Source organism: Lissotriton vulgaris, chromosome 10, assembly GCF_964263255.1.
Source record: "Lissotriton vulgaris chromosome 10, aLisVul1.2, whole genome shotgun sequence".
NCBI lineage: Eukaryota > Metazoa > Chordata > Amphibia > Caudata > Salamandridae > Lissotriton > Lissotriton vulgaris.
The window spans coordinates 714989830-715014354 of NC_141698.1; the positions used below are offsets into that span (position 1 = coordinate 714989830).

At 52.8% G+C, this 24525-nt stretch overlaps 1 protein-coding gene across 2 annotated transcripts in view; it reads left to right on the forward strand.

Moving 5' to 3' along the window:
- EPC1 (enhancer of polycomb 1) overlaps positions 1-24525 on the forward strand; it is a 1373110-nt gene that overhangs the window by 1109830 nt on the left and 238755 nt on the right. For both annotated transcript variants that reach the window (XM_086941549.1, XM_086941548.1), the window contains exon 11: positions 18802-18920. In XM_086941549.1, the coding sequence (XP_086797675.1) occupies positions 18802-18920 (119 nt within the window). The remainder of the gene's footprint in view (positions 1-18801; positions 18921-24525) is intronic.

Below are 24525 nucleotides of genomic sequence, written 5' to 3' on the forward strand. Positions count from 1 at the left end.
GTCGCCAAATGGTGGGACCTATCTATAGTCTCATACGCGGACGACACTCAGCTGGTGGTATTGCTGAGTGACGATGCCGGGGCAACAGCACACAAGTTCAAAAAGGGCCTGACTGCAATAACATCTTGGCTGACGGCAAATTATCTTCAGCTTAATGCTGATAAAACGGAGGTGTTGGTAGTCGGTAAAAATGCTGCAGCATGGAACGAGGACTGGTGGCCAGACATCCTCGGCAATCTTCCAGAACCTAAAAAGGAAGTTAAAAATTTAGGAGTTTGGTTTGACTCCTCATTATGTTTTGTGGTCCACACTAAGAAAACTGCTGCCATGTGTTTTGGACTCTTGCGTAATCTGAGGCCAATATTAAAAATTTTTGATCCACCTACACGTCAGCTTGTGGTACAGTCCACAATCCTCTCAAGACTGGACTACGCAAGTTCTCTGTTTCTGGGAACTAACCAGACGGAGAAGGCTTGTTTACAACGCGTCCAAAACGCAGCAGCTCGTGCTTTGACTGGACTCCCCCGGTTTAAATCAGTATCTGATACGCTCTCAAAGCTACACTGGCTTCCTATCGACAAAAGAATCCACTTTAAGACTTTGTGTCTCGCTTTTAAGATTCTGAAAATGGACTCTCCCCCTATGCTCTGCCCTTTGATGACAAAGTACTCCCCTCGAAGAGCCCTTAGATCGATGGGACAGTGTCTGGCTGTGGTTCCTCGGGTTAATCTAGCTCTGACGGGAGGACGTTCCTTCCGCTACCTGGCTGCAAAACTCTGGAACGCTCTTCCAATACAGATCCGGAATCTAAATGATCTTTTGGCCTTTAGAAAGGCCATTAAGACTCACCTTTTCTGTCAGTAATTGGCTTTGCTGTGATCTTTCTGTTGGCTATGTTTGCTTTCTCTCTTCTGATCAAGCGCCGGGACGCCCCTTTGCTGGGGCAGCCGTGCGCTATACAAGAAAGTATAACATAACAACATAACCTGGTGCCCTCTCAGCGCAACCTGTTCATAGGGGCAGTACTGGACACTACTGTAAGTCACCGTAATTCCAGAAGATTGATGTGAAACAATCTTTCCACTGGAGACCAAATACCTTTGACCTCCCGAGCCCCCAGATGGGGTCCCTACTCTAGAGTGCAGGCATCCATTTTCACTGTGGCCACCGGAGAAGGAGGTTGAAACTGCTTCTGTTAAGACAGGTTGCCTGGAACACTCCACCACATCAGATCCCCAGCATTTTCTCTGGAGATTTTGGCCACCTCTTCGAGATCTCCGTTGTGTTGAAACCACTCCTTCTGGAGGCACCACTGGAGAGTCCTCATATGCCAGCGTGCATGGTTGACCAACCGTATGCAGGAAGCAAACAGACAGATCAGACGCAAGACCTTCAGGACTGGAACAGCTGCTCCATTTTGAAAAAGTGGAATCATAGCCTGGATATCTTGAATCCCCTGAATCTTGAGTCCTTCTTCTGGAATTACGGACAATATGTTTGGCTCTCAAGTCTTCTTCCTTTCCCTTCGCAGTCAGCCGGTTCAAGACCTAACAGACAACACTACCGCAATGTGGTACATCAACTAACAGGGTGTAGTAGTGTTGTATCTTCTCTGCAGAGAGACTCTGCGACTCTGGTCCTGGGCTCATGACCATCAGATTTGCGTAATCGCAGATCATCTGGCCGGAGAACTGAATGTGCATGCGGACAGTCTCAGTCAGCAGTATTCAGGTCAATCACGATGGCGTCTCCATCCAGTGGTGGTCCTTCCCATTTTCAGGATGCAGAGGTTTCTTCAGTCGAACCTGTTTGCCACTCATGGGAACACGCACTGCCCGTCATTCTGCAGTTGGGGAGCGTTGGGGGAAGCGTTTCAGTTAGATTGTGGCTCACACTTTCTTAACACGTTTTACCCCATACCCTTGTTTCCTCGAGTTTTGAGGAAGATTCGCCATGACCGGGCCCCAGTGATATTAATAGCCCCGGATTGGCCATGGACCTTCTTTACCTCTCATTGTCTCTCCGTCTTGCTCTAAGGCCAAACATTCTCGCGCTATCGCAGGGGCAGGTTCTATACCCCCACCTCCATAGCCTGCTCCTTTATGCCTTTAGAAGTAATGGGGCAACTAGAGTTCTTTCTCTCTCACACCTGATTTGGTGGACGTTATTTTATCAGCCAGAAGACACTCCATCAAGACGGTCCATGCTGGCAGGTGGGCAAAATTCATTAAATGGTGTGGAGAGAAGTCAATTAATCCTTTGAAAGCCCATTTATCAGATGTTTTAAGTTTTGCACTATCTCTGAAAGAGCAAGGTTGCGCTCTTGCAACTGTTTACGGGCATCTATCTGCCTCATTGGCATTTTTTTGTTTGCCAGATCAGCCTTCTCTTTTTAAGTCCTGTCTAGTTATGACATTTAATAAGGGCCTCACCAATAGGTTTCCTCCCACTTTGTTTATAATGCCTCAGAGGGATCTTAATCTTGTACTTAGATTTATTATGGGTTCTCCTTTTGAACCCTTAAGTAGTTTCCAGTTGAGGGTTCTTACCTTCAAAACTATTGTACTTATATTTCTTATGGGTTCTCTCTTTGAACCCTTAAGTAGTTTCCAGTCGAGGGTTCTTACCTTCAAAACTATATTTTTGGTTTTTTTTTAAACAAACATTATTGCCTTTTACATGTTATACAGCAGATCCACTTTCCGTGGCGCCAAGAGACAAGAAGCATGATCAGGTTACTGCATCATAGTGCGGTCCCTATCTGGTCTAATCACCCACTAGTCTTGGCTGTATCAGTCGCACATTTGGTCTGACACCGCTTCGGCATGTATCGGGAAAATTCCGCCCTTCCGCCCTTCCGCCCTTCCTCCCTCGGCTTCCCAACAAGTAACTGAACCTACCGCCCTCCGACCCTGCACTGCTGTCTCCCTACTACATCTATTGAGCTCAGTTAGTAGTCTCTCCTGTGCTTGAGATGTGTGCAATGGTGCTTATCGGGGGCCCCTGTCACATCCCCATTCTCTCCTGTGTGGGTCAATTCAATGTTCCCTTCCCTCGGAATCTACAGTGTTGTTCCGTCCTAACCTGGTCCCTGGGGGTTCTCTATTTGTGGGTGTCTCTCTCAGGTGGAAGCTTCAGATGCTCCGTCATCCCTCTTTAGGTCTGCCTTCAGCCCCTCCCACGCCTGAGCGTGTTCCGGCTTGCCCACTCCACGTCTTGCATTCCTAAGCAGGACCCTGCCCTCGCATCCAGCCCATTTCACCAGCTCTTGTTTTCATCTGAGCATGTTGGGACCCTCCGGTTTCTTCCAGCTACTAGTAATTTCTCGTTTCGCTAGGATAAATGCCAGGTCCTGAAACTTATCTGTGGTCTTGGTTTTGGCAGTGTGCGGGAACAGTTTGAGCAATATGTGGGCAGGTGTGCAGGGGCCCAAGCTCTCCTTTTCCCTAGCTGTCTCCTGTGTCCACCAGAATTTTTTTTATCGAAGTTAAGTACTTGTTCTTTGGTGCAAAATGCAGCCTCTCATCAGTTTTTGACCCAAGGACTTTTTTTGCATTAAGAGACCTCACAGTTGCAACATACTCATCATTCATCAAGCCTCAATGGAACCTAAATCCAATCCTGACATTCCCTAATTGCACTACATTCGATCGCATGCACAGTGGCTTGCTGGGGCTTCTGATGATCAAGAACGACATAGTATCACTGTCAATTCAGCGCTCCAAGTAAATGATCTACAGGTGATTTTCATGCAACCTCTCTGCACCACTTACTTTCCAGGCAAACTGGTGCCGTGGTCCTAGTCTTCCATCCTTCCAAAGGTGATATTGCCCTTCCATGTCAGTCAATTGATTGCCTTGGTGAAATCTTTCCCTCCAACACAACTCGAAAAAGAGAAGAGGCTTCATCTGCTTGACCCAAGAGAGCTTTGAGCTTCTACAATGACTGATCATGTAGAATATCAACTCTTTGTGGGGTTCACTGTGACCATCTAAGGTGCGGCAGTTTAAAAGGGGACTCTTGTCACGGTGGATAGTCCTCTGCATTAAAATCTGCTAAGCACTGACAAAAGAACCCTTCAAAAAAGCTGCTGGCTTATTCCACTGGACCTAAGGCTGCCTTTATGACGTTAGCAACAGGATGTCTGTTCTGGATACCTACCAGACTGTGATGTAGGCATCAGTGCATAAGTTCATAAAACACTTCTACGTTGACAGCCAGATCCAATGGGCATGTCATGTTGCCCACTCGGTCCTGCAAGACTTCCTAATCTGAGCATTCACTCCTCAGACAATACACTTTTCATGAACTACTTCTGTGTTATCTTTTCTATAAATGGAAAATCTACAGTTAATTAGAACTATATATAAAATGAAAAAGCCACTTAACCTTTGATAATGCTCTTTTGTGTAGGTACTGTTTTCAACTGCATATTCCTCACCAACCCGAACACCTCTTTGTACTGGGTAATTTACTTATGTACATAAAAGTTCTATTTTGGCACACTTTCACCTGCAATTTGTTTGAAGTTATCTGCTTCGGAGGGCAGAGAAGGAGAACGTTTAAGAAACTAACATCAGCACGCAGAACCAGCACTTTAATGTGGCTCTACCCATCATATTTACTTATGTACATAAAAGTTCTATTTTGGCACACTGTCACCTGCAATTTGTTTGAAGTTATCTGCTTCGGAGGGCAGAGAAGTTGAATGTTTAAGAAACTAACATCAGCACGCAGAACCAGCACTTTAATGTTGCTCTACCCATCATATATGAAAGAAACACGTTAGTTAGATTCCTTAGCTTAGAATATCCCCAGGCGTCAGACTGGATCCTGAAGGTTTTCGTCAGCAGTACCCCTGCACGTCGGTAGGCGTTGTCTGCAGCTCCACGTCCGTCGTCGGCGTTGTGATCGCCGGGATGACGTCGTCTGAGTACTTAACGCCGCCCTAGCGCGCTGACGTCAGTTCTTTTTTTCACGCCAGGAAGCGCAGATCCGAGAAGAGCTAGTACCCTCAGTCACTTTTTAACTAACTTTTTGGTCTTTTTGACTATCTTTTTCGAGTCGACTTCGATTCCTGGTGCCGGTAGGGATGCCCGGTTTCAAGCCGTGTGATGCCTGTCACTGACTGATGTCGGTTACCGACCCCCACCGCCGGTGTCTCTACTGTCTAGGGGCCGACCACGACGACAAGTCGTGCCCTGACTGTCGGGCTTGACCTCGAGGGCTAGGCGGGAGCGGTCCCGTAAGCTTCTTGAGGTCCGACAGTCAGCTCCTTGCCGCTCGAGATCCTGGTCGAGGAGGAAGTCGAGGGACCGGTCGCGGAGCCGTAGCCAGAACCGCTCGTCTGGTTCCAAGTCCTCGCATTCAGGTAAGACGAGGCATGGGAAGAAGTCGAAGAGGCGACATCGCTCTTCTGACTCCCCTCGCCGGTCGCGCGACTCAACCGAGGGTTCGGGTGGCACCACCCACGCGGCTCTGCTGGAGACTTCCTCGTAGCCATGAGGACTCTCTTTCTGCCCTCGAGACCCGCCGGCACGCCTCCGGGCCTCGCGGGTCTGACTGGGGGTCCTAGCTTCGGCCCCGGCGCCGTCTGTGACTTCGGTCCCCGACGCCGCAGGACCCCCGCGATCCAGGCCTGGATCCCGGTCGTAGCAGTCGACCTCACGACTCCTCTGCTAGCGCGACCCCTATGGTGCCACTCCCGGCGTCGTCCTCGGACGACGCCGTCCCTGGCTTCAGCCCTGGTCCAGGTCTGGTGTCGGAGTGTCGCCGCTGGGTGAGCAATTCATCTATGACCCGGCTCCGTCATTTATGCCTGTTTATCAAGACACGGATGAAGGGGAGGACTAGGAGGGGTCTGAGGATCCTCTGGCACAACAGTGCCAGTTAAGTCAGGACTGGGCAGATGAGTGGGGGTAGGCCAGTGGTCTTGACACATCGCCTGACACTAGTTTCATCTCTCCTCCCTCCGTGGCTTCGGAGGAAGGTGCTACATATGGTGTGGTGTTGCGCAGGGCAGCCAAGACCTTGGCTCTCGAGCTCCCTGCTGTGGCTGTGAGGACTAATCTCCTCACCGAGGTGCTTCAACCGCCGGTAAGCTCTTCGGAGCTGATGCTGCCGTTCAATGAGGCCCTCACTAACGTTCTGATGGGCACTTGGTCCAAGCCCTCCACAGTACCCTCTGTGGATCAGAACATGGCCCGACGCCACCGCCCGGCTCTGGGCGACCCCTGCTTTCTGTCCATACACCCCACTCCCGAGAGTCTGGTGATCCAGGCCTCTACGTACTAGACCGCATATCCGACCGCTCCCCCAGATCGGGAATCCAAAAGGCTTGATCAGTTTGGGAAGAAACTATTCTCCTCAGTTAGCTTCCGGTTGCAGTCCATTATTACTGCATGCCTTTTGGGCCGTTACACCCACTCTCTGTGGGATACGGTGGCGGACGTGCTGCCTCAGTGTCCGGAGGAGGCCCAGACACGGCTCGCCCAGGCTCTTGCTAGGGGCGGGACGCAGCACAGTATTCCATGCGATATGGGCGATATGCCTCGCTAGGCAGAGCGATTTCCACGACGGTGGCGATCCGTCTCCACGCCTGGCTGAGGTCCGCCAATTTTTCGGAGGATGTCCAGAACACGCTCATGGGCATGCCCTTCGATGGCCGTCGCCTTTTCTGGGTGACAAAGCTGACAGTGCTCTTGAGCATTTCAAGGACTCCAGGGCTAAAGCCAAGTCCTTGGGCCTGTCGGGCCAGCGCCAGCAGACTTCTGCTTTTCGTCACTTTTGTGGCCAAGGAAGGGCCCCCCCCCATGTTTGTCCAGCCACAGGCCGCAGAACCAACCTCAACGCAGTTGCGGACGTGGTAACCGCCGTGGCGGTGCAGGGGGACAGTGGCCCGGTCAGTCCACATCCACTCCCGCAGCATCTGCCTCAAAGCCTTCCTAGTCTGAGCTTCCAGGCCCATTCAACGCCAGTAGGAGGCTGGGTTCGCCATCACCTACTCCACTGGCTTACCATCACTTCGGACAGGTGGGTGCTGCAAATCGCCCGAATGGCCTACTCCCTCCCTTAGAGGCGACCCCTCCAGCCATGCCTCTGCAGTACCACCGCATGTCTGGGATCACTTGCAACTTCTGCAGGAGGAAGTTAAGGCCCTCTTGGCCAAGCGGGCCGTTGAGCACATTCCTGGGCCAGAAGTAGGACGTATTTGCTGCTCCTACTACTTTCTAGTTCCCAAGAAGGGCAAAGGGGGCCTGCGCCCTGTCTTGGACCTCCGGAGTGTCAACGGCTTCCTCCGGAAGCAGAAGTTGAAGATGCTGACTTTAACTCAGGTCCTGGCTGCCCTGGACCCTGGAGACTTGATGGTTGCGTTGGACTTGCAGGACGCATATTTCCACATCCCTGTCCAGCCGGCCCAACGGCGCTACCTCGGGTTCACGGTAGGCCACGAGCACTTTCAGTTTACCATGCTCCCCTTCGGCCTAACCACCGCCCCTCGGGTGTTCACGAAAGTGATGGCGGTGGTCGTAGCTCATCTGCGCAGATTAGGGGTTCCAGTCTTCCCCTATCTCGACGACTGGTTGTTGAAGGCAGTTGTCTCCCATCTCCAGACTACGGCCAATCTCCTGCACTGGGGTTCTCCATCAACGTGCCGAAGTCACACTTGAGTCCCTCTAAGAAGCTCCTATTCATCGGAACAGTTCTGCACTCAGCGCAGTTTCGGGTGTATCCTCCAGAGCAGCGGGTTCGGGATATTCAGGCTCTGATTCCGATCTTTCGGCCTTTATCCCTAGTTTCGGTCAGGCTGACGCTGCGGTTCCTGGGGCTGATGGCCTTCTGCATCCTGCTGGTACATCACGCTAGGTGGCGGATGCTGGCTCTGCAGTGGGACCTGAAGTTCCAGTGGGCACAACATCAGGGCAACCATTCCGAACACGTCCTGATCTCAGAGGGCACTCAGAATCAGCTGCAGTGGTGGCTCACTGACCGCGATTGGGTCAGTGGCAGATCCCTCTCCTTTCCCCAACCGGAGCACACAGTGGTGACGGATGCGTCCCTCCTGGGATGGGGGGCCACATGGGAGAGGCGGAGATCAGAGGTCTCCGGTGGAGTCCCGGCTCCATATCAACCTTCTGGAGCTGCGGGCAATCCGGCTTGCACTGAAGGCATTCCTTCCCTCTGTCTGGGGAAGTGTAGTTCAGGTGTTCAAGGACAATACCACCACCATGTGTTACTGCAACAAACAGGGCTGGGTGGGGTTGTGGACCCTTTGTCAGGAGGCTCTGCGCCTCTGGACATGGCGGGAACACCAGGGCATCACCCTGGTGGTTCAACACCTGGCAGGTTCCCTGAACGCTGGGGCGGACAAACTCAGCCGCCGGTGCATGATGGATCACGAGTTGCGTCTGAACTCGGATGTGGCGCAAGGTGTCTTTCAGCAATGGGGAGAGCCTTCGTTAGATCTTTTCGCCACTGAAGAGAATGCGCAATGTCATCAGTTTTGCGCGTTGGAATTTCCAAGGCGGCACTCGCTCAGCAACGCTTTTCGACGCAAGTGGAGTTGCTGTCTTTTGTACTCCTTTCCGCCTATACCACTTCTGCCCAGAGTGCTGAAGAAGATCAGGCGCGACCGGGCCCAAGTCATCCTTGTGGATCCGGGTTGGGCACGAAGGTACTGGTATCCCGAGCTACTCAGTATGTCAGTCGATCCGCCAATTCGTCTGCCTCTTCAGGAGGACCTTCTGTCGCAGCAACAGGGGACTGTCACCACCCAAACCTGTCAAGTCTCCACCTACATGCGTGGAGATTGAGCGGCGACAGTTGAGGCCATTTGACTTGCCTCCTGTAGTCTGTGATGTCATTCTGTCAGCCAGGCGTCCCTCCACAAGCACGGTATACGCCTGCAGGTGGAACAAATTTGTGGCAGGGTGCACAGCAAAGGCTGTGGATCCACTTTCTGCCTCTCTTTCAGAGGTTCTCCTCTTTCTTCTCTCTTTTGCCCTGCAGGTCTCTGCTCTGGGCATTATCAAGGGCGATCTCTCGGCCATTGCAGCCTTCTTGAGGCTTCCTGATCAGCCTTCTCTTTTCAAGTTCCCTGTTGTAAATAGATTCTTGAAGGGCATCACACACATGTTCCCTCCTGTTCCTTTCGTGATGCCTCAGTGGGACTTGAACCTGGTTCTTACTTATCTGAGGTGCGCTCCCTTTGAGCCACTTCATAATTGCCCTCTTCGTCTTCTGACTCTCAAAACTGCTTTCCTGGTTGCCATCACCTCTGCCAGAAGAGTGAGTGAGCTCCAGGTTCTTTCATTTAAACCTCCTTTCCTCTCAGTCCATCCGGACAAGGTTGTTCTGAGGACTCGTCCTTCTTTTTGCCCAAGGTTGTTAATGCCTTTCACATCGGCCAGTCCATTACCTTGCCCACCTTCTTTCCGCCTCCGCATCCCTCGTAAAAGGAAGAGAGGCTCCACCGTCTGGACCCAAAAGGTGCGCTATCCTTTTTCCTGAACTGCACACAACAGTTCCAGGTGAACGGCCAACTCTTTGTTGGCTACGTGGGCACTAAGAAGGGAAGGGCGGTGCACAAGCGGACCATCTCTCAGTGGGTCGTTTTGTGCATTGTGGTCGTAGGGGTGTCGCGGGCCGGAAAATCAGGCAAGGAGGCCGAATGTAGTGGGCTATAGTGGGGTTTTATTGTTACAAGAGTCAACAGAAGATGTAGTACAGAGTATTCCAGCTGAGTCGGGTAGTTCTTCCGGGTCGGCTAGCCTCCGCTTGAATGGTCCACGGCTGGGCTATGTCTCCGTTGCTGGGGAGGTACCTCGGAGGGCAACAAGAGAAAGAAGGGACCGTTAGTCCGATCAGGGACTCAGTACGTATGCCGTCACCGACACCGGGACGTGAGTGGGACAGAAAAGAACGAGTAGTGAGGGAGGGAGGTACAGGGAGGAGGAAGGAACGGATGGTTTTAAAGAACTAGAATATAGCAAGGGTGTCCGGGTGAACGTGACGGGAAGAAGGGCGTCTTATGGTGAGAGTGCTTTACCATATTCACAGTGTTTCTAATACGTGATAAGTGCCTAAGGGTAAGAGATCTATACAGTATGTACACTGAGCACCTAGCGTGCTCACGGGGAGGTTTACGCTACTCACGCGGTCCACCGTAGATCTCCAGTGAGCCACAGCCGCTCTTCAGCCACCTCCTTAAGGACTCCACCAGTCCTCCGACCACTCGTCTTCTTCGGGTTGTTCCTCTTCTCGCTCTCCAACACCAGTCTGAGTATCCTGCCACAATGCTCCGACGACGTCCTCGATGTTGCTTCCGCTTTTCGCTTGTTCTGCCGCTGCCTCCGGGGTGGGACTTCCGGGGTCACGGCGAAGTGCTTCCGGTTGCTGCGGGTCGCTGATTGGCTCCTGGAATAGAGAGAGGGGCGGGGAACTGTGGGTCATGGTTTTCGCTCCGGCAATGTTACGGACCTGAGGGGGTTGGTGGAAAGTACTTGGGCGTGGTGCCCCAGACAGCGGTAAGGTTTCAGTGGGGCACAGTCCTGGCGGGGGTGACAACTGGACCAGATCACATGCATCAAGGTCTGTTATTCCTTGGCTAAAAAGGAGCCTCCTGTGGGGCTGCGCTCCCATTCCACTCGGGCCACGGCGGCTTCTACTGCCCTCGGTCGGGGAGTCCCTTTGCAGGACATTTGTCAGGCAGCTACGTGGGCCTCGCTGCACACGTTTGCCAAGCACTACTGCCTGGACATTCAAGTCCGGAGAGATGGCTTTTTTGGCCGTTCTGTTCTCCAGGTCTTCCTCGTGTGATCTTGGTTCCCAGGCCAACTACCGGGGTTGGTATTGCTGCGGTATCTATTCTAAGGTATGGAATCTAACTAACATGTTTCTTTCAGATGAACAAGTTACTTACCTTCGGTAACGATATATCTGTAAGAAATATTAGTTAGATTCCTTACCACCCCACCCATCCTCCCCGTTCTGCGAACCGATATCTAGGGTTGAGGTATCTCCCTTTGAGGGCCCTAGTTTCATGGCACCAGTCTCGGGTTCTTGCATGGCTCTGCGTTCCTGACGCAAAAAGCTATGTAGAGAACTGACGTCAGCGTGCGAGGGCAGCGTCTAAGTATTCCAACGACGTCATCCCGGCGATCACGACGCCGCCGACGGACGCGGAGCCGCAGATGACTCCTACCGGCGCGCAGGGGTACTGCTGACGAAAACTTTCTGGATCCAGTCTGACGCCTGGGGATATTAACTAATGTTTCTTACAGATATATCGTTACCGAAGGTAAGTAACTTGTTCTTCAAGGGCAGTGGAAAGTCAATGCAGCCCTATATGGTGCCAATTACTGGTGCATGGAACTAAAAATCTCCAGATTCAGTCTTGCACTAGGAAATATTTAAAACGTGAGGAATCAATATCCACTAGAAAGAGCATTACCAAAGGTAAGTAACTTATTCTACTGATGGCTATGCATCTTCCCTCAGATTCCTTCTCTTCCTCTAACTGCTCCACTTCTGACTGGAGGGAACTTTTAGCTGTTACTTGGTCCATTGTCTTCGACTGTGACACTGATGGGATTTGGAAAAATTAGCAGATGTTCCCAGTGCTTGTGACTGATTATTGGGTGTTCATGATAACTGAAGCTTTGTGTCCTGGCAGCAAAGGCAAGCAACTACTGTTTAGGATTATTTCCAACTCCAATCTGACATTTCAAATGATTCACATCTGAAAGAAACACGTTAGTGTTAGATTCCTTACCTTAGAATATCCCCAGGCGTCAGTCTGGATCCGGAAACTTTTGCGTAGCAGTACCCCTGCGCGTCGGTAGGCGTCGTCTGCAGGCGTCCCCTGCGGCTCCGCGTCCGTCGTTGGCGTCGTGCGCCGTGATGACGTCGCTGGAGTATATAGACGCCGCCTCCGCGCGCTGACGTCAGTTCTTCTTTTTTCCGCGCCAGTGGACGCAGATCTGAAGAGCAGTACTCCGGTCTTTGACCAAGTTTTTTCGAATTGTTATCACTTTGTGCCTGTTAGGATGCCTGGGTTCAAGCACTGTGATGACTGTGAGCGCACGATGTCGGTCACAGACCATCACCGCCTCTGTCTCCGGTGTCTGGGCCCCGACCACGACGTGGACTCCTGCGTCGACTGCCGGGCCCTTACCAACAAGGCTAGACGGGAGCGGTCCCGCAAGCTACTGGAGCTCCGGGTGTCGGCCCCACGTCGGGACCGGGAGCGGTCCCGGTCCGGCCGGAGGTCGAGAGAGCGTTCGAGGGAGCGGTCGAGGAGCCGCGCCGAGCGTTCCGGAAGTCGACACCACTCGTCATCCTCGTCAGGTAAGAAGCACAAGAAGTCGGGGCGTCGTCATCGTACCCCCGACTCCCCCCGACGCTCGCGCGATGCGGCCGGGGGTTCGGGTGACCCCAACCCCGCGGCTCTGCGAGAGTCGCCGGCGCGGCCTGCCCCATACCCTCAGGTCCCTGGGCACGGTGCGACGCCTGAGGAGATAGGGCCCTCATGGCCATGAGGAACGCCTCTATCTCCTCCGGCGGGTTCCACGGCGCCTACGGGCCCAGTGAACCCGTCCGGGGGCCCTAGCGGTTCAGCTGACCCTACCTCGACGCCGTCGGATGCTCCGACTCCGGCGCCGCCGGCGGCGCCGATCCCGGCGCCGCTAGGGCCTTCGGGGTCGACGCCGGATGGACGTCCATCCAACCCGGCGCCGATCCCATCGGGGTTGCCCCCGGCGACGCCGGTTCCTCGGTGCCGGCTTCGGGCGGCACTGGGGCTCCGGCGCCGGCTCCGGGCGGCGCCGTCCCCTTACCTTCACCGACGCCGGACGCGGGGCCGGTCTACATCGTTGACTCCGAATACGGAGAAGATGAAGAGTTCGGTGAAGGTTGGGAGGGGTCCGAGGACCCTCTGTCACGCGAGTGCCAGTATGACCCGGACTGGACAGGTGACTTGGGGGATGCCAGTGGTTTGGACGACTCTCCTAACCCTGGTTTGATCTCTCCTCCAACCGTGGCATCGGTGGAGGGAGCTGCATATTCAGTGGTGCTGATGAGGGCTGCCAAGGCCTTACACCTTGAGCTCCCCGTCGCGGCCGTGAGGCCTAACATCCTCACTGAGGTCTTCAAACCGCAGTCATGCCCACAGGAGCCACTACTGCCGTTTAATGAAGCCTTGTCAGACGTTCTGTTGGGCACGTGGTCCAGGCCCGCTTCAGGTGCGCCTGTTGATCGGAACGTGGCCAGGCGCCACCGTCCTTGTCCGGACGACCCCAAGTTCCTGTCTACCCACCCCACTCCTGAGAGTCTGGTGATCCAGGCCTCGACCTCCCAGTCCGCATTCCCGTCGGCCCCGCCCGACCGGGAATCCAAGAGGTATGATCAGTTTGGCAAGAAGGTCTTCTTGTCCATTAGTTTGGGCCTGCAGTCTTGCAACACTGCTTGCCTCTTGGGCCGCTACACCCACTCTGTGTGGGATACAGTCGCGGAACTGCTGCCAGAATGCCCCATGGAGGTGCGGGCTAAACTCGGTCAGGCTGTGGCTGAGGGCCGAGATGCAGCGAAATATTCGATACGGTTTGGTCTTGATACGACCGACTCGCTGGGCAGAGCTATGTCAACGACAGTGGCGATTCGTCGCCACGCCTGGCTGAGATCCGCCAACTTTTCGACTGATGTCCAGAATACACTGATGGACATGCCGTTTGATGGCTGTCACCTGTTCGGTGACAAGGCGGACCACGCGCTGGAACGCTTCAAGGACTCCAGGGTCACGGCCAAGTCCTTGGGTCTCTCGACCCAGCGTCAGCAAACGGGTTCGTTTCGTCCCTTTCGTGGCCAAGGAAGGGGCGCCCCCACACGTGCTGCCAGCCACGCGCCGCAACAATCCTTTCAACGCGGTGGCGGCCGTGGAAACCGCCGTGGCGGCGGTCGGGGACAACGGCGGGGTCAGACCACACCTTCCCCCGCAGCATCTGCCTCAAAATCCTCCTAGTCCGTGCTTTCGGCCCCATGTGACGCCAGTGGGTGGCAGGGTTCGCCATCACCACGCTCACTGGCGCACGATCACTTCGGACAGGTGGGTGCTGCAAATTGTCCGAAGGGGCTACTCCCTCCCCTTCGAGACCTCTCCTCCAGCCATGCCACCGCAGAACCACCGTGTGTCGGGGGACCACTTGACACTTCTGCAGGAGGAAGTTACGGCCCTCTTGGCCAAGGGGGCCATCGAGCGCGTTCCTGGGCCAGAAGTAGGGCGTGGTTGTTATTCCCACTACTTTCTGGTGCCCAAGAAGGACAAGGGGGGCCTACGTCCTATCTTGGATCTAAGGAACGTCAACGGCTTCCTCCGGAAGGAGAAGTTCAAGATGTTGACGTTAGCTCAGGTCTTGCCTGCTCTAGACCCACAAGACTGGATGGTAGCGTTGGACTTGCAGGACGCCTATTTTCGCATCCCCGTCCTGCCGGCCCACCGGCGTTACCTGCGGTTCACGGTAGGCCTGGAGCACTTTCAGTTTATCGTGCTTCCCTTCGGCCTTACCAGCGCCCCACGGATGTTCACAAAGGTGATGGCGGTGGTCGCAGCCCATCTGCGCAGGTTAGGGGTTTCAGTCTTCCCCTACCTAGACGACTGGTTGTTGAAGGCGGGCTCGCCCCAGACAGTCGTCCACCACCTTCAGATGATGGCAGACCTCTTGCACGACCTGGGGTTCTCCATCAATGTGCCGAAATCACACCTGTGTCCCTCTCAAAAGCTCCTTTTCATCGGAGCGGTTCTGGACTCGGCGCAGTTTCGGGTTTATCCTCCGGAACGGCGGGTTCGGGATATTCAGGCTTTGATTCCCATCTTTCAGCCGTTATCCCGGGTTTCGGTCAGGTTGACGCTGCGGCTGCTGGGACTGATGGCTTCCTGCATCCTTCTGGTGCATCACGCCCGGTGGCGGATGCGGGCTCTGCAGTGGGACCTGAAGTTTCAGTGGGCCCAGCATCAGGGCAACTTGTCCGACCACGTCTTGATCTCGGAGGGCACTGCGAGACAACTGCAGTGGTGGCTTACGAACCGCGATTGGGTCAGGGGCAAGTCCCTCTCCCTTCCCCAACCGGAGCACGTTGTCGTGACGGACGCGTCCCTCCAGGGCTGGGGTGGCCACTTGGGAGAGGCAGAGATCAGAGGCATCTGGTCTCCGGCGGAGTCCCGGCTCCATATCAACCTGTTGGAGCTGCGGGCGATTCGTCTGGCACTGAAGGCATTCCTCCCCTTTGTCAACGGGAGTGTAGTGCAGGTGTTCACCGACAACACCACCGCCATGTGGTACTGCAACAAACAGGGCGGAGTGGGGTCGTGGACCCTTTGCCAGGAGGCTCTGCGCCTCTGGCAATGGCTGGAACGTCAGGGCGTGACTCTGACGGTTCAACACCTGGCAGGTTCTCTGAACGCCAGGGCGGACGAACTCAGCCGTCGGTGCTCGATGGATCACGAATGGCGTCTGAACTCGGACGTGGCGCAAGGCATCTTTCTGCAATGGGGAGAGCCTTGGTTAGATCTATTCGCCACAGAAGAGAACGCGCAATGTCATCAGTTCTGCGCGTTGGAGTTTCCAAGACGGCACTCGCACGGCGACGCCTTTCGGCGCGAGTAAAGTTGCGGTCTGTTATACGCCTTTCCGCCTATACCACTTCTGCCCAGAGTGCTGAAGAAGATCAGGCGCGACCGGGCCCAAGTTATCCTTGTGGCTCCGGACTGGGCTCGAAGATACTGGTATCCCGAGCTACTCAGCATGTCAGTCGGTCCCCCGATCCGCCTGCCCCTTCAGGAGGACCTTCTGTCGCAGCAGCAGGGGACGGTCCTCCACCCGAACCTGTTCAGTCTCCACCTCCATGCTTGGAGATTGAGCGGCGGCAGTTGAGGCCATTTGACTTGCCTCCTGAAGTCTGTGATGTTATTCTGGCAGCCAGGCGTCCCTCCACTAAGTCGGTATACGCCTGTCGGTGGAACAGATTTGTGGCATGGTGCACAGCAAAGGCTGTGGATCCTCTCTCTGCCCCTCTTTCGGAGGTTCTTCTGTTTCTTCTTTCTCTTGGCGAGAATCAAGAGGGAGAGAGAGGACCAGAAAGCTAGTCCAGATCCCCGGTTTATATGTATTGGTATCAATAGGAGACTAGCTCTAGAATGGATTAATCTGACACGGTTATGGTAGATTAATATTAGTTATGTAGCGACTCAGTATTTTGCCGGGTGGCAATGGCACCTCGTGGGTGTCTTTTGAAAGCCCTCACCCACCAACCTAGTTGGTGGCATGCTTCATCATCGGGCCCACCCAGTGACACCTAGCGTGTCCCGGGTGTGCTTCGACGCCTGATTACAGCGGAGCAGGTATGTCACTGTGTGTGCGGTGTGAGGTGCTAAGGTAAGTGAAGTTAAAACGGCTTGGCAGATGGTCCCTGGGGTAAGGATACTTTATTAAAAGGGCCTCTGCCAGCGGTTAAAAATAAGGCTGTGGGACGTTAGAGGCGGGTTACGACCTCCTACGTCCTTGAGTAGTCAACATGTTTCAGCCAGTGCCTTATATTAATCTGGCTTTCATCAGGACAATAAATATGTGTGGGTTAAAATTAGGGGTTGTGTAGTGTGGTCTATGTGTCTACACGCCCTAAAGTGTATCTAGCTGTGAGAGGGGGGATTCCCTTCTCAAGATCACGCTTTCAATGCTTGTTGATAGCTCCAAGGTTATTGAAGTGGCAGGGTGAAGCCAGGATTTCTGGCCAGCACCGGTTCTGCGAAGGAGGCACAACAGGTCCCACGCTGTGCTGGCCAGAAATCCTAATTTTAACCCACACATATTTATTGTCCTGATGAAAGCCGTTTTAACTTCACTTACCTTAGCACCTCACACCGCACACACAGTGACATACCTGCTCCGCTGTAATCAGGCGTCGAAGCACACCCGGGACACGCTAGGTGTCACTGGGTGGGCCCGATGATGAAGCATGCCACCAACTAGGTTGGTGGGTGAGGGCTTTCAAAAGACACCCACGAGGTGCCATTGCCACCCGGCAAAATACTGAGTCGCTACATAACTAATATTAATCTACCATAACCGTGTCAGATTAATCCATTCTAGAGCTAGTCTTCTTTCTCTTGCCCAGCAGGGCTCTGCTCTGGGCACTATCAAGGGTTACCTTTCTGCCCTTTCAGCCTTTTTGAGGCTTCCTGATCAGCCTTCTTTGTTCAAATCCCCGATTGTAACTCGGTTCTTAAAAGGCGTCACTCACATGTTTCCACCTGTTCCGTTTGTGATGCCTCAGTGGGATTTGAACCTGGTTCTGACCTTCCTGATGTGTGCTCCCTTTGAGCCCCTTCATTCTTGTCCTCTCCGTCTCCTGACTTTAAAGACGGCTTTCCTGGTTGCCATCACCTCTGCCAGGAGAGTGAGTGAGCTCCAGGCTCTTTCTGTCCAACCTCCTTTCCTGTCCATTCATCCTGATAAGGTGGTTCTGAGGACTAGACCTTCTTTCCTGCCCAAGGTTGTTTCGGCCTTTCACATCGGGCAGTCCATCACCCCCCCTTCCTTCTTCCCGCCTCCGCATCCTTCAAAGGATGAAGAGCGGCTCCACCGTCTGGACCCAAAACGTGCGCTTTCATTCTACATGGATCGCACACGCCAGTTCCGGGTGGATGACCAACTGTTTGTTGGCTACGTGGGTGCGAAGAAGGGACGGGCGGTTTGTAAACGAACCATCTCTCGATGGGTCGTCCTCTGCATCAAAGCGTGCTACTCTTTGGCTCGGAAGGAGCCTCCTGTTGGGCTGAGGGCCCATTCCACTCGGGCCACGGCGGCTACTACTGCCCTGGGCCGGGGAGTCCCCTTGCAGGACATTTGCCAAGCGGCTACGTGGGCCTCGCTGCACACATTTGCGAGGCACTACTGCCTGGACAGTCAAGTTCGGAGGGATGGCTTCTTTGGCCGTTCTGTCCTCCAGGACTTTCTGGTGTAGTATTGTATTGGTTCGCAGACCCACCACCGGGGTTGGTATTGCTGGGGTATGTATTCTAAGGTAAGGAATCTAACACTAACGTGTTTCTTTCAGATGAACAAGTTACTTACCTTCGGTAACGATATATCTGTAAGAAACATTAGTTAGTGTTAGATTCCTTACCGAACCCACCCATCCTCCCCGTTCTGCGAACTGATACCTAGGGTTAAGGTCATCCCTTTCAGGGCCCTAGTTTTACATGGCACCAGTGTTGGTTCTCTCATGGCTCTGCGTCTCCTGGCGCGGAAATGCTGTGTGCAAAGAACTGACGTCAGCGCGCTGAGGCGGCGTCTATATACTCCAGCGACGTCATCACGGCGCACGACGCCAACGACGGACGCGGAGCCGCAGGGGACGCCTGCAGACGACGCCTACCGACGCGCAGGGGTACTGCTACGCAAAAGTTTCCGGATCCAGACTGACGCCTGGGGATATTCTAAGGTAAGGAATCTAACACTAACTAATGTTTCTTACAGATATATCGTTACCGAAGGTAAGTAACTTGTTCGTTAGGAACTGGTAAGAAGATGCATATTAATCTGATATAATTTTACCAAAGGTAACGTTATCTTAGTTATTTTTTTATTTTTTCATAGAGCATATTTTTTAATGAATGATTCTGCTGCTTTCTTCTGTTTTTACCTTTCATGAGTTCAACAAAAGGCTAGAATAATCTTGTCAAGCTTGACAAAAAAAACAAGTAACTCATCCTGCAATTATTTTATCTTTTTATGTACTTTTATGTAGCATTTACAATTGAACAGTACCAGCAACATTTACTGCAACTGGCATTAATGCAGAAGCACCAGCTTGGCCAAATTCATCTGCAGCAAACAAATTGCAACACCACAGCAAATCATTCACAGGTAAGTGATTTTATTTAGGCTAATCTTGTGCCTTGATCTTTTTTTTTTTTTTTAATTATGTTTATTTGCATTTTTAACACTGACAAAACATAACAAGCATCTCACATAAGGCCTTCCACCACACCCTAACCCCCCACCTCCCTCCACCCTTCTTCCCCCGAATGTTACATAGCCAAACAATACTCTTGGATACAAGGCCTTGCCAACTACGTCTGTGTAGCACTTAGATGTCCATAACTTCCACCCCTTACATCGGTACATCATGAAGATCCATCCTTAACTCTATTTTAGTCCCCCGTCTAGGCCATGGTATCTTCTCCATTTCTCCCACACACTATTAAACTTCTTGGGGCAGCCCCTGGCTATATATGTGACCCGCTCCCCTACCATGTATATGTCCATACCTTTTCTCCACTCCTCTATTCGCGGGGGTGCAGGTGCGCCCCAAGACCGAGCCACATCCCTCTTGGCGACCACCAAAGCCAGCGAGAGGAAAATCAAAAGTGGACGATTCAGATCTACCTCGGTAGCTATGCCCAGTAGAACCAATCTAGGCTCCATCGGGAGGGTTGGTTCCAGAATGTCGCTTAGTCCCCCTAGTATCTCTGTCCAGTAACCCTGGATAACACAAGAGATCCAGATGGTATGGTGAAAGTTTCCCTAATCATGCCCACATCTCAGACAAGCAGAGTCAGAGACCCACCCCATCCGATGTAATCGGTGTCTATCGTAATAAACTCTGTGTGGGATTTTAAATTGGATAAGTCGAAGCCGGGACTTTATTGCGACTTCCCTGGGGTGCATCAGGGCGGTCTCCCAGTCAAGTGTTTCCATTTCCCCCAGTTCCAATTCCCATATCTCTTTCAATTTCACCAAACCGTCTGGTATATTATTACTCAAAGTCCTGTAGGTCAGGGAAACTAGCTTAGTCGGGACGTGTTCTGTAGGAGTCGGCCCTCCAACGGTGCATACTCCGGTAGCGGACTCATGAGTGCCCCTTCAGCGTTCCAAGCATGGCGCACCTGCGCAAACTTCAAATATTGCGCATTATGTAGTCTGTACTCCACTCGTAAAGACTGGAAGGACTTCAGGACTCCCCTTTTTAGCAGGTCCCCCAAAACAGAGACACCTATGTCGCCCCATCGCTTGAAACCTTTTCATTTATGTAGTTCCTTGAGCCAAGTACAATGCCATAACGGGGTTTGTTTTGTCAGTTTATGATCCCACCTAATTCTCTGAGTTGCCCTCTCCCACAACTCCACGGTCACACGGGTTGCCGAGAGTAGCCTTTCTTTTCCCCTCCCTCCATATAAGTAGTGCAAATACGTTTGGTGCATCATTTTCCCCCTCTCCAGTCTATAAGTTGGGTGATCCGCTGGGGCGTGTAGCCAATCGTTTATTGGCGCTAGATGTTCAGCCCAGTAATATGCCTCAATGTTCGGCAAGGAGATCCCCCGTTGTACTGATTCCTCTGTAGAGTCTCAAGGGCTATCCTGGGCTGCTTTCCCAGCCAAAGCAATGCCCGGAGTTCTCCGTTGATCTCTTTGAAAACTTGTCGGGGGAGGGGAAAGTACTCGTTTTGGAGGGCGTACAAGAACCTCTGCAAAGTTATCATTTTGAACATTGCCGCCCGACCTAGAATCGTAAAGGGGAGGGTCTTCCATCTGGCAGCGTCACCAGCAAAATTTGCGAGGACCCGCTGAATGTTCCTCTGATACGAGTTTGAGCGGTCTTTCTTTACAAATACCCCCAGGTATGTAAACCCCTCTGCCGTTACCCGGAGTGCGACCGACAAAGTAGATCCCATACTCTCTCCCCTGGGGCTGTACAGGACAGACTTATGCCAGTTTATCTTGTATCCTGAGTGGGAGCCATATCGGCCCAACAGAGTGAATAGACGCGGTATCAAAACCTCTGGGTGGGTGACATATAGGAGGATGTCGTCCGCATAAAGTGAGATTTTTTCCTTGTCTACATCGCCCCGGTCTATCTTAAACCCTGTGATCCCACTCTCTTCCCTTATCTCACACACCAGTATGTATATGGTAAGGGCAAATAGTAGCGGAGACAGAGGGCACCCCTGCCGGGTCCCCCTCCATATGGGGAAGTCTTCCAACAGCGTCCCATTAATCTTGACCCTTGCTCGTGAGTCAATGTAGAGGAGGTTAACCCACTTCCTAAACTTCGGTCCGAAACCAAACTTCAGCAATACTCCCTCGAGGAAGGGCCAATGTACCGCATCGAAAGCTTTCTCTGCGTTCAGCGACAAAAACACATGGGGCTCCTCACGGTCACCTACCTCCATCAGCCAGTATGTGACCTCCTTAGATTTAGTCTGGTTGCCCTGTCGGGCAGAAAGCCCGTCTGGTCCAAGTGTATCCGGTCCGGAATCATGTGTCTCAATCCCTGCGCCAGAATCGTCGCCAGGAGTTTAACCTCCACATTCAGAAGTGATATGGGTCAGTAGGACGCACACTCCTCTGGTGGCTTACCCTGTTTATAGATAGGTACAATTGTGGCCATACGTAAATCCGGCGGCAGCGCGCCCTCCTGAACAGCCCCCGCGAACAATGCCAGTAAATGATTAGTGAGTAGGTCCGCCATGTTTTTTTAAATATTCTGCGGGGAAACCGTTCGGGCCAGGAGATTTCCCTGGGCGAAGCCTCGCCAGGGCCTCTCCGAGCTCCTCAACCGTTATCTCCTCCTCTAGACTGGCCTGATCTTCTTCCGTTAAGACGGGGGTCTCAACGGTCTCCAGGTATCGCCCTACCACCGCTAACGAGCCCAGGTCCCTAGCCTCGTAGAACTGTCCATAATACCCCGCAAATGCGTGCGCTATCTGAACATCCGTCCGCTTGATATGAACCTGTGCGTCCAACACCTGTTCCACCCATCTTGCATCCTGCTCTTTACGACCTAGCCACGCCAATAATTTCCCAGACTTATCTCCCACGTCATACAACCTATGCAAGGTCGCCTGTGCCTGCGTCTTGGCCTCCTCCGTCGCCAGAGCCTGTTGTGCGTCTAGTAGTAGTCTGAGGGACTGTGTCGTTTTATCCGCTACGTAACGCTGTTCGAGTTCTAAGACGGGCTTCTCCAGGTCCTCTAGCTCACCCTGTACTCTCCTCTTCTCCCACGCTAGCCTATTCTGGGCCCTATCGCGCATGAGTGCCTGAAAGGCTTCCCACACTGTCACCCCTGACTGCACCGATCCCAAGTTCTCGGCAAAGTAAACCTTCGCATCAGCCCTAAGTCCCTGCAGCAGGTCCTTGTTCTGGAGATCCCATGCCATCAGTCGCCAGGTCCTACCTCCTGAGCTACGCCTCGATCCTGTTGTCACCAAAAGTGGTGCGTGGTCCGAGACTCCCGGTGCCTGATATTCTGCATGATCCTCAGTGCTAAGAGCATGTCGGGGAAAGAAGACGTAGTCCAGCCTAGAAAACGCCTTATGTGCCCCGAAGAAATAAGAGTAAGTTCGAGCATCCGGGTGGAGCCATCTCCAAACGTCCGTCAGCCCTAACGTGTCAATGAACCTTGCCAAGGGGGACAGTGCCTGAGGGTCCGTCCGGTCACCTGACCTATCCAAGAGGACATACATAACATCATTGAAATCACCCCCCACCACTTGCAGCGTGTTTGGCGTATTTAAAAGGATGTCAGTGACCCCCTCCAGGGTTCTAGCCTGGAGTTTGTGTGGTGCGTAGACAGAGACTACTGTGATCTTCTGGTGTTTCCATGTTCCCTTGATCCCCACATAGATACCCTGGGGGTCCGTCCATGTACGTGTCATAGTAAAAGGGGGGACTTGCCCCAGTATTGGAACTTTCATAGATTCCCATGCTTTGTATCATTCCCCGTCGTCGGAATGGGAGCCTCGGTAAATAGAAAATACCATAGTAGTAAGCACAAAGTGAAAAATTAGGCCTAGGCATCATCTCATTTTGTAGCTTATCCACCTCTTTTTGTAAAAGAGACCAAACTTCTGCAGTAGCCAATCAGAGCAGCCTCACCTCATAGAACCTTCCTGAGAGAAGCTCAGAGCCTCAGATTTTCTACCGCACGTTGTGCAAGGGAGTCTCCAGTGAGCTCTGCTCATTTTCTTCAGTTTTTCTAACTACTTTTTCTACAACTTGGATTTCTTTTCGACATGTCTGACAAGGAGAAAAAAGCCCTTTTTAGAGCCTGTGCCACCTGCTCCAAAAAGAGGTTGTTTGTCGATGACAAACATGTGGACTGTATATACTGCCTGTATCCGGACCACAAACCTACAGGCTGCCCCATTTGCAGGACCTTCTCAGCGAAGACCTTGAGGGACAGGGAAGGACGTCTCCTCACATGGCTTCAGAAGATGAAGGACCGTAAGGACATTGTGTCTTCGGACAGTGAGGGCTCCTCGTCTATGGTATCATCTAAGAAGTCTCAGAAGAGGGGTAGGTCTCCCCCTTCTACTTCAGGCGAGTCCCTTCACAAGGCCTTACCAGGGACCTCTGATAGGTCTGACAGGCCTGCTTCCCTAAAATCTCCTCACCACGGTGAAAAGGAGAGGCAGGGTAAGCCTGAGGAATCACAACCCTCACAGAAGGTGAAAAAGTCTACAACTATCTCTTCACCTCACTCTGAGAAGGATAAAGGGGTCAAGAAACCTTCAACTTCAGTTCAGGAAGTCTGTTCGGACAAGAAACAGAGGTCGTCGACGATTAAAATCTCAGGTACGTCGACGACGACGGTAAAAAAGGACAGCTCTGTTAAAGTTGCCTCGTCGACGGGCTCGTCGACGACGCCTGCACCGTCGACAGTTTTCAAAGCTCCTGAATCCTGCTCGTCGTCGACGAAGATCACAATCTCCACGTCGACGACGATGACCGCAAAGTTGGCATCGACGGCGATGACGACGACGAGGACGACGTCGACTACGACGGTGTCGACAACGCCAGTTACCATGTTACTGACGACGAGTTCGTCGACGACCCCATCGACGCTCCTACCATCGTCGACGCTGAGTTTCTGTTCGTCGACGACGCAATCCTCGACGACGAGATCAATCGCTTCGTCGGCGCTTCCACCGTCGACGCAGTCCCATAGAGAGTTGTTGTCGACGACGACGACCTCGTCGACGATGTCGTCGACGACAGAATCATCAGAAAAAATTGTTTTTTCACGCAAGAAGAAGCTAATTACGCCAGAGATTACGTCTCCGCGACAGGTTCAGAAATTTCCACCTAATCTTCTGTTAGATGGCGACTCTGATGAAGAGACTTTTAGTGACTTTGGACAAGCATATAGTCCTTCTGACCTACAAGTTAAGGTTCAGGATGTTAGTTCTGAGGAAGGAGAGATGGAACAACAGCACTATATTACGGAACATTACTATGAGGAAGAGCGCGCTCCTGCTAGGCAGATGCCTTTGCAGCAACCTCCGCGTCAGGTACAAGAAGGGATGGTGGCGATGCCGTCCAGTCTGATTGCGGATCTACAACTTATGTTGCAGGACTACCGGAAACGGTTCCCTACTCCTCAGGAATCTCAACAAGCGCGTCCTAGGACACCTCCGCCTCTATCATTGCAACCTGTGGCAGACCACTCTTTGCCTCCAAAAGAACGAACC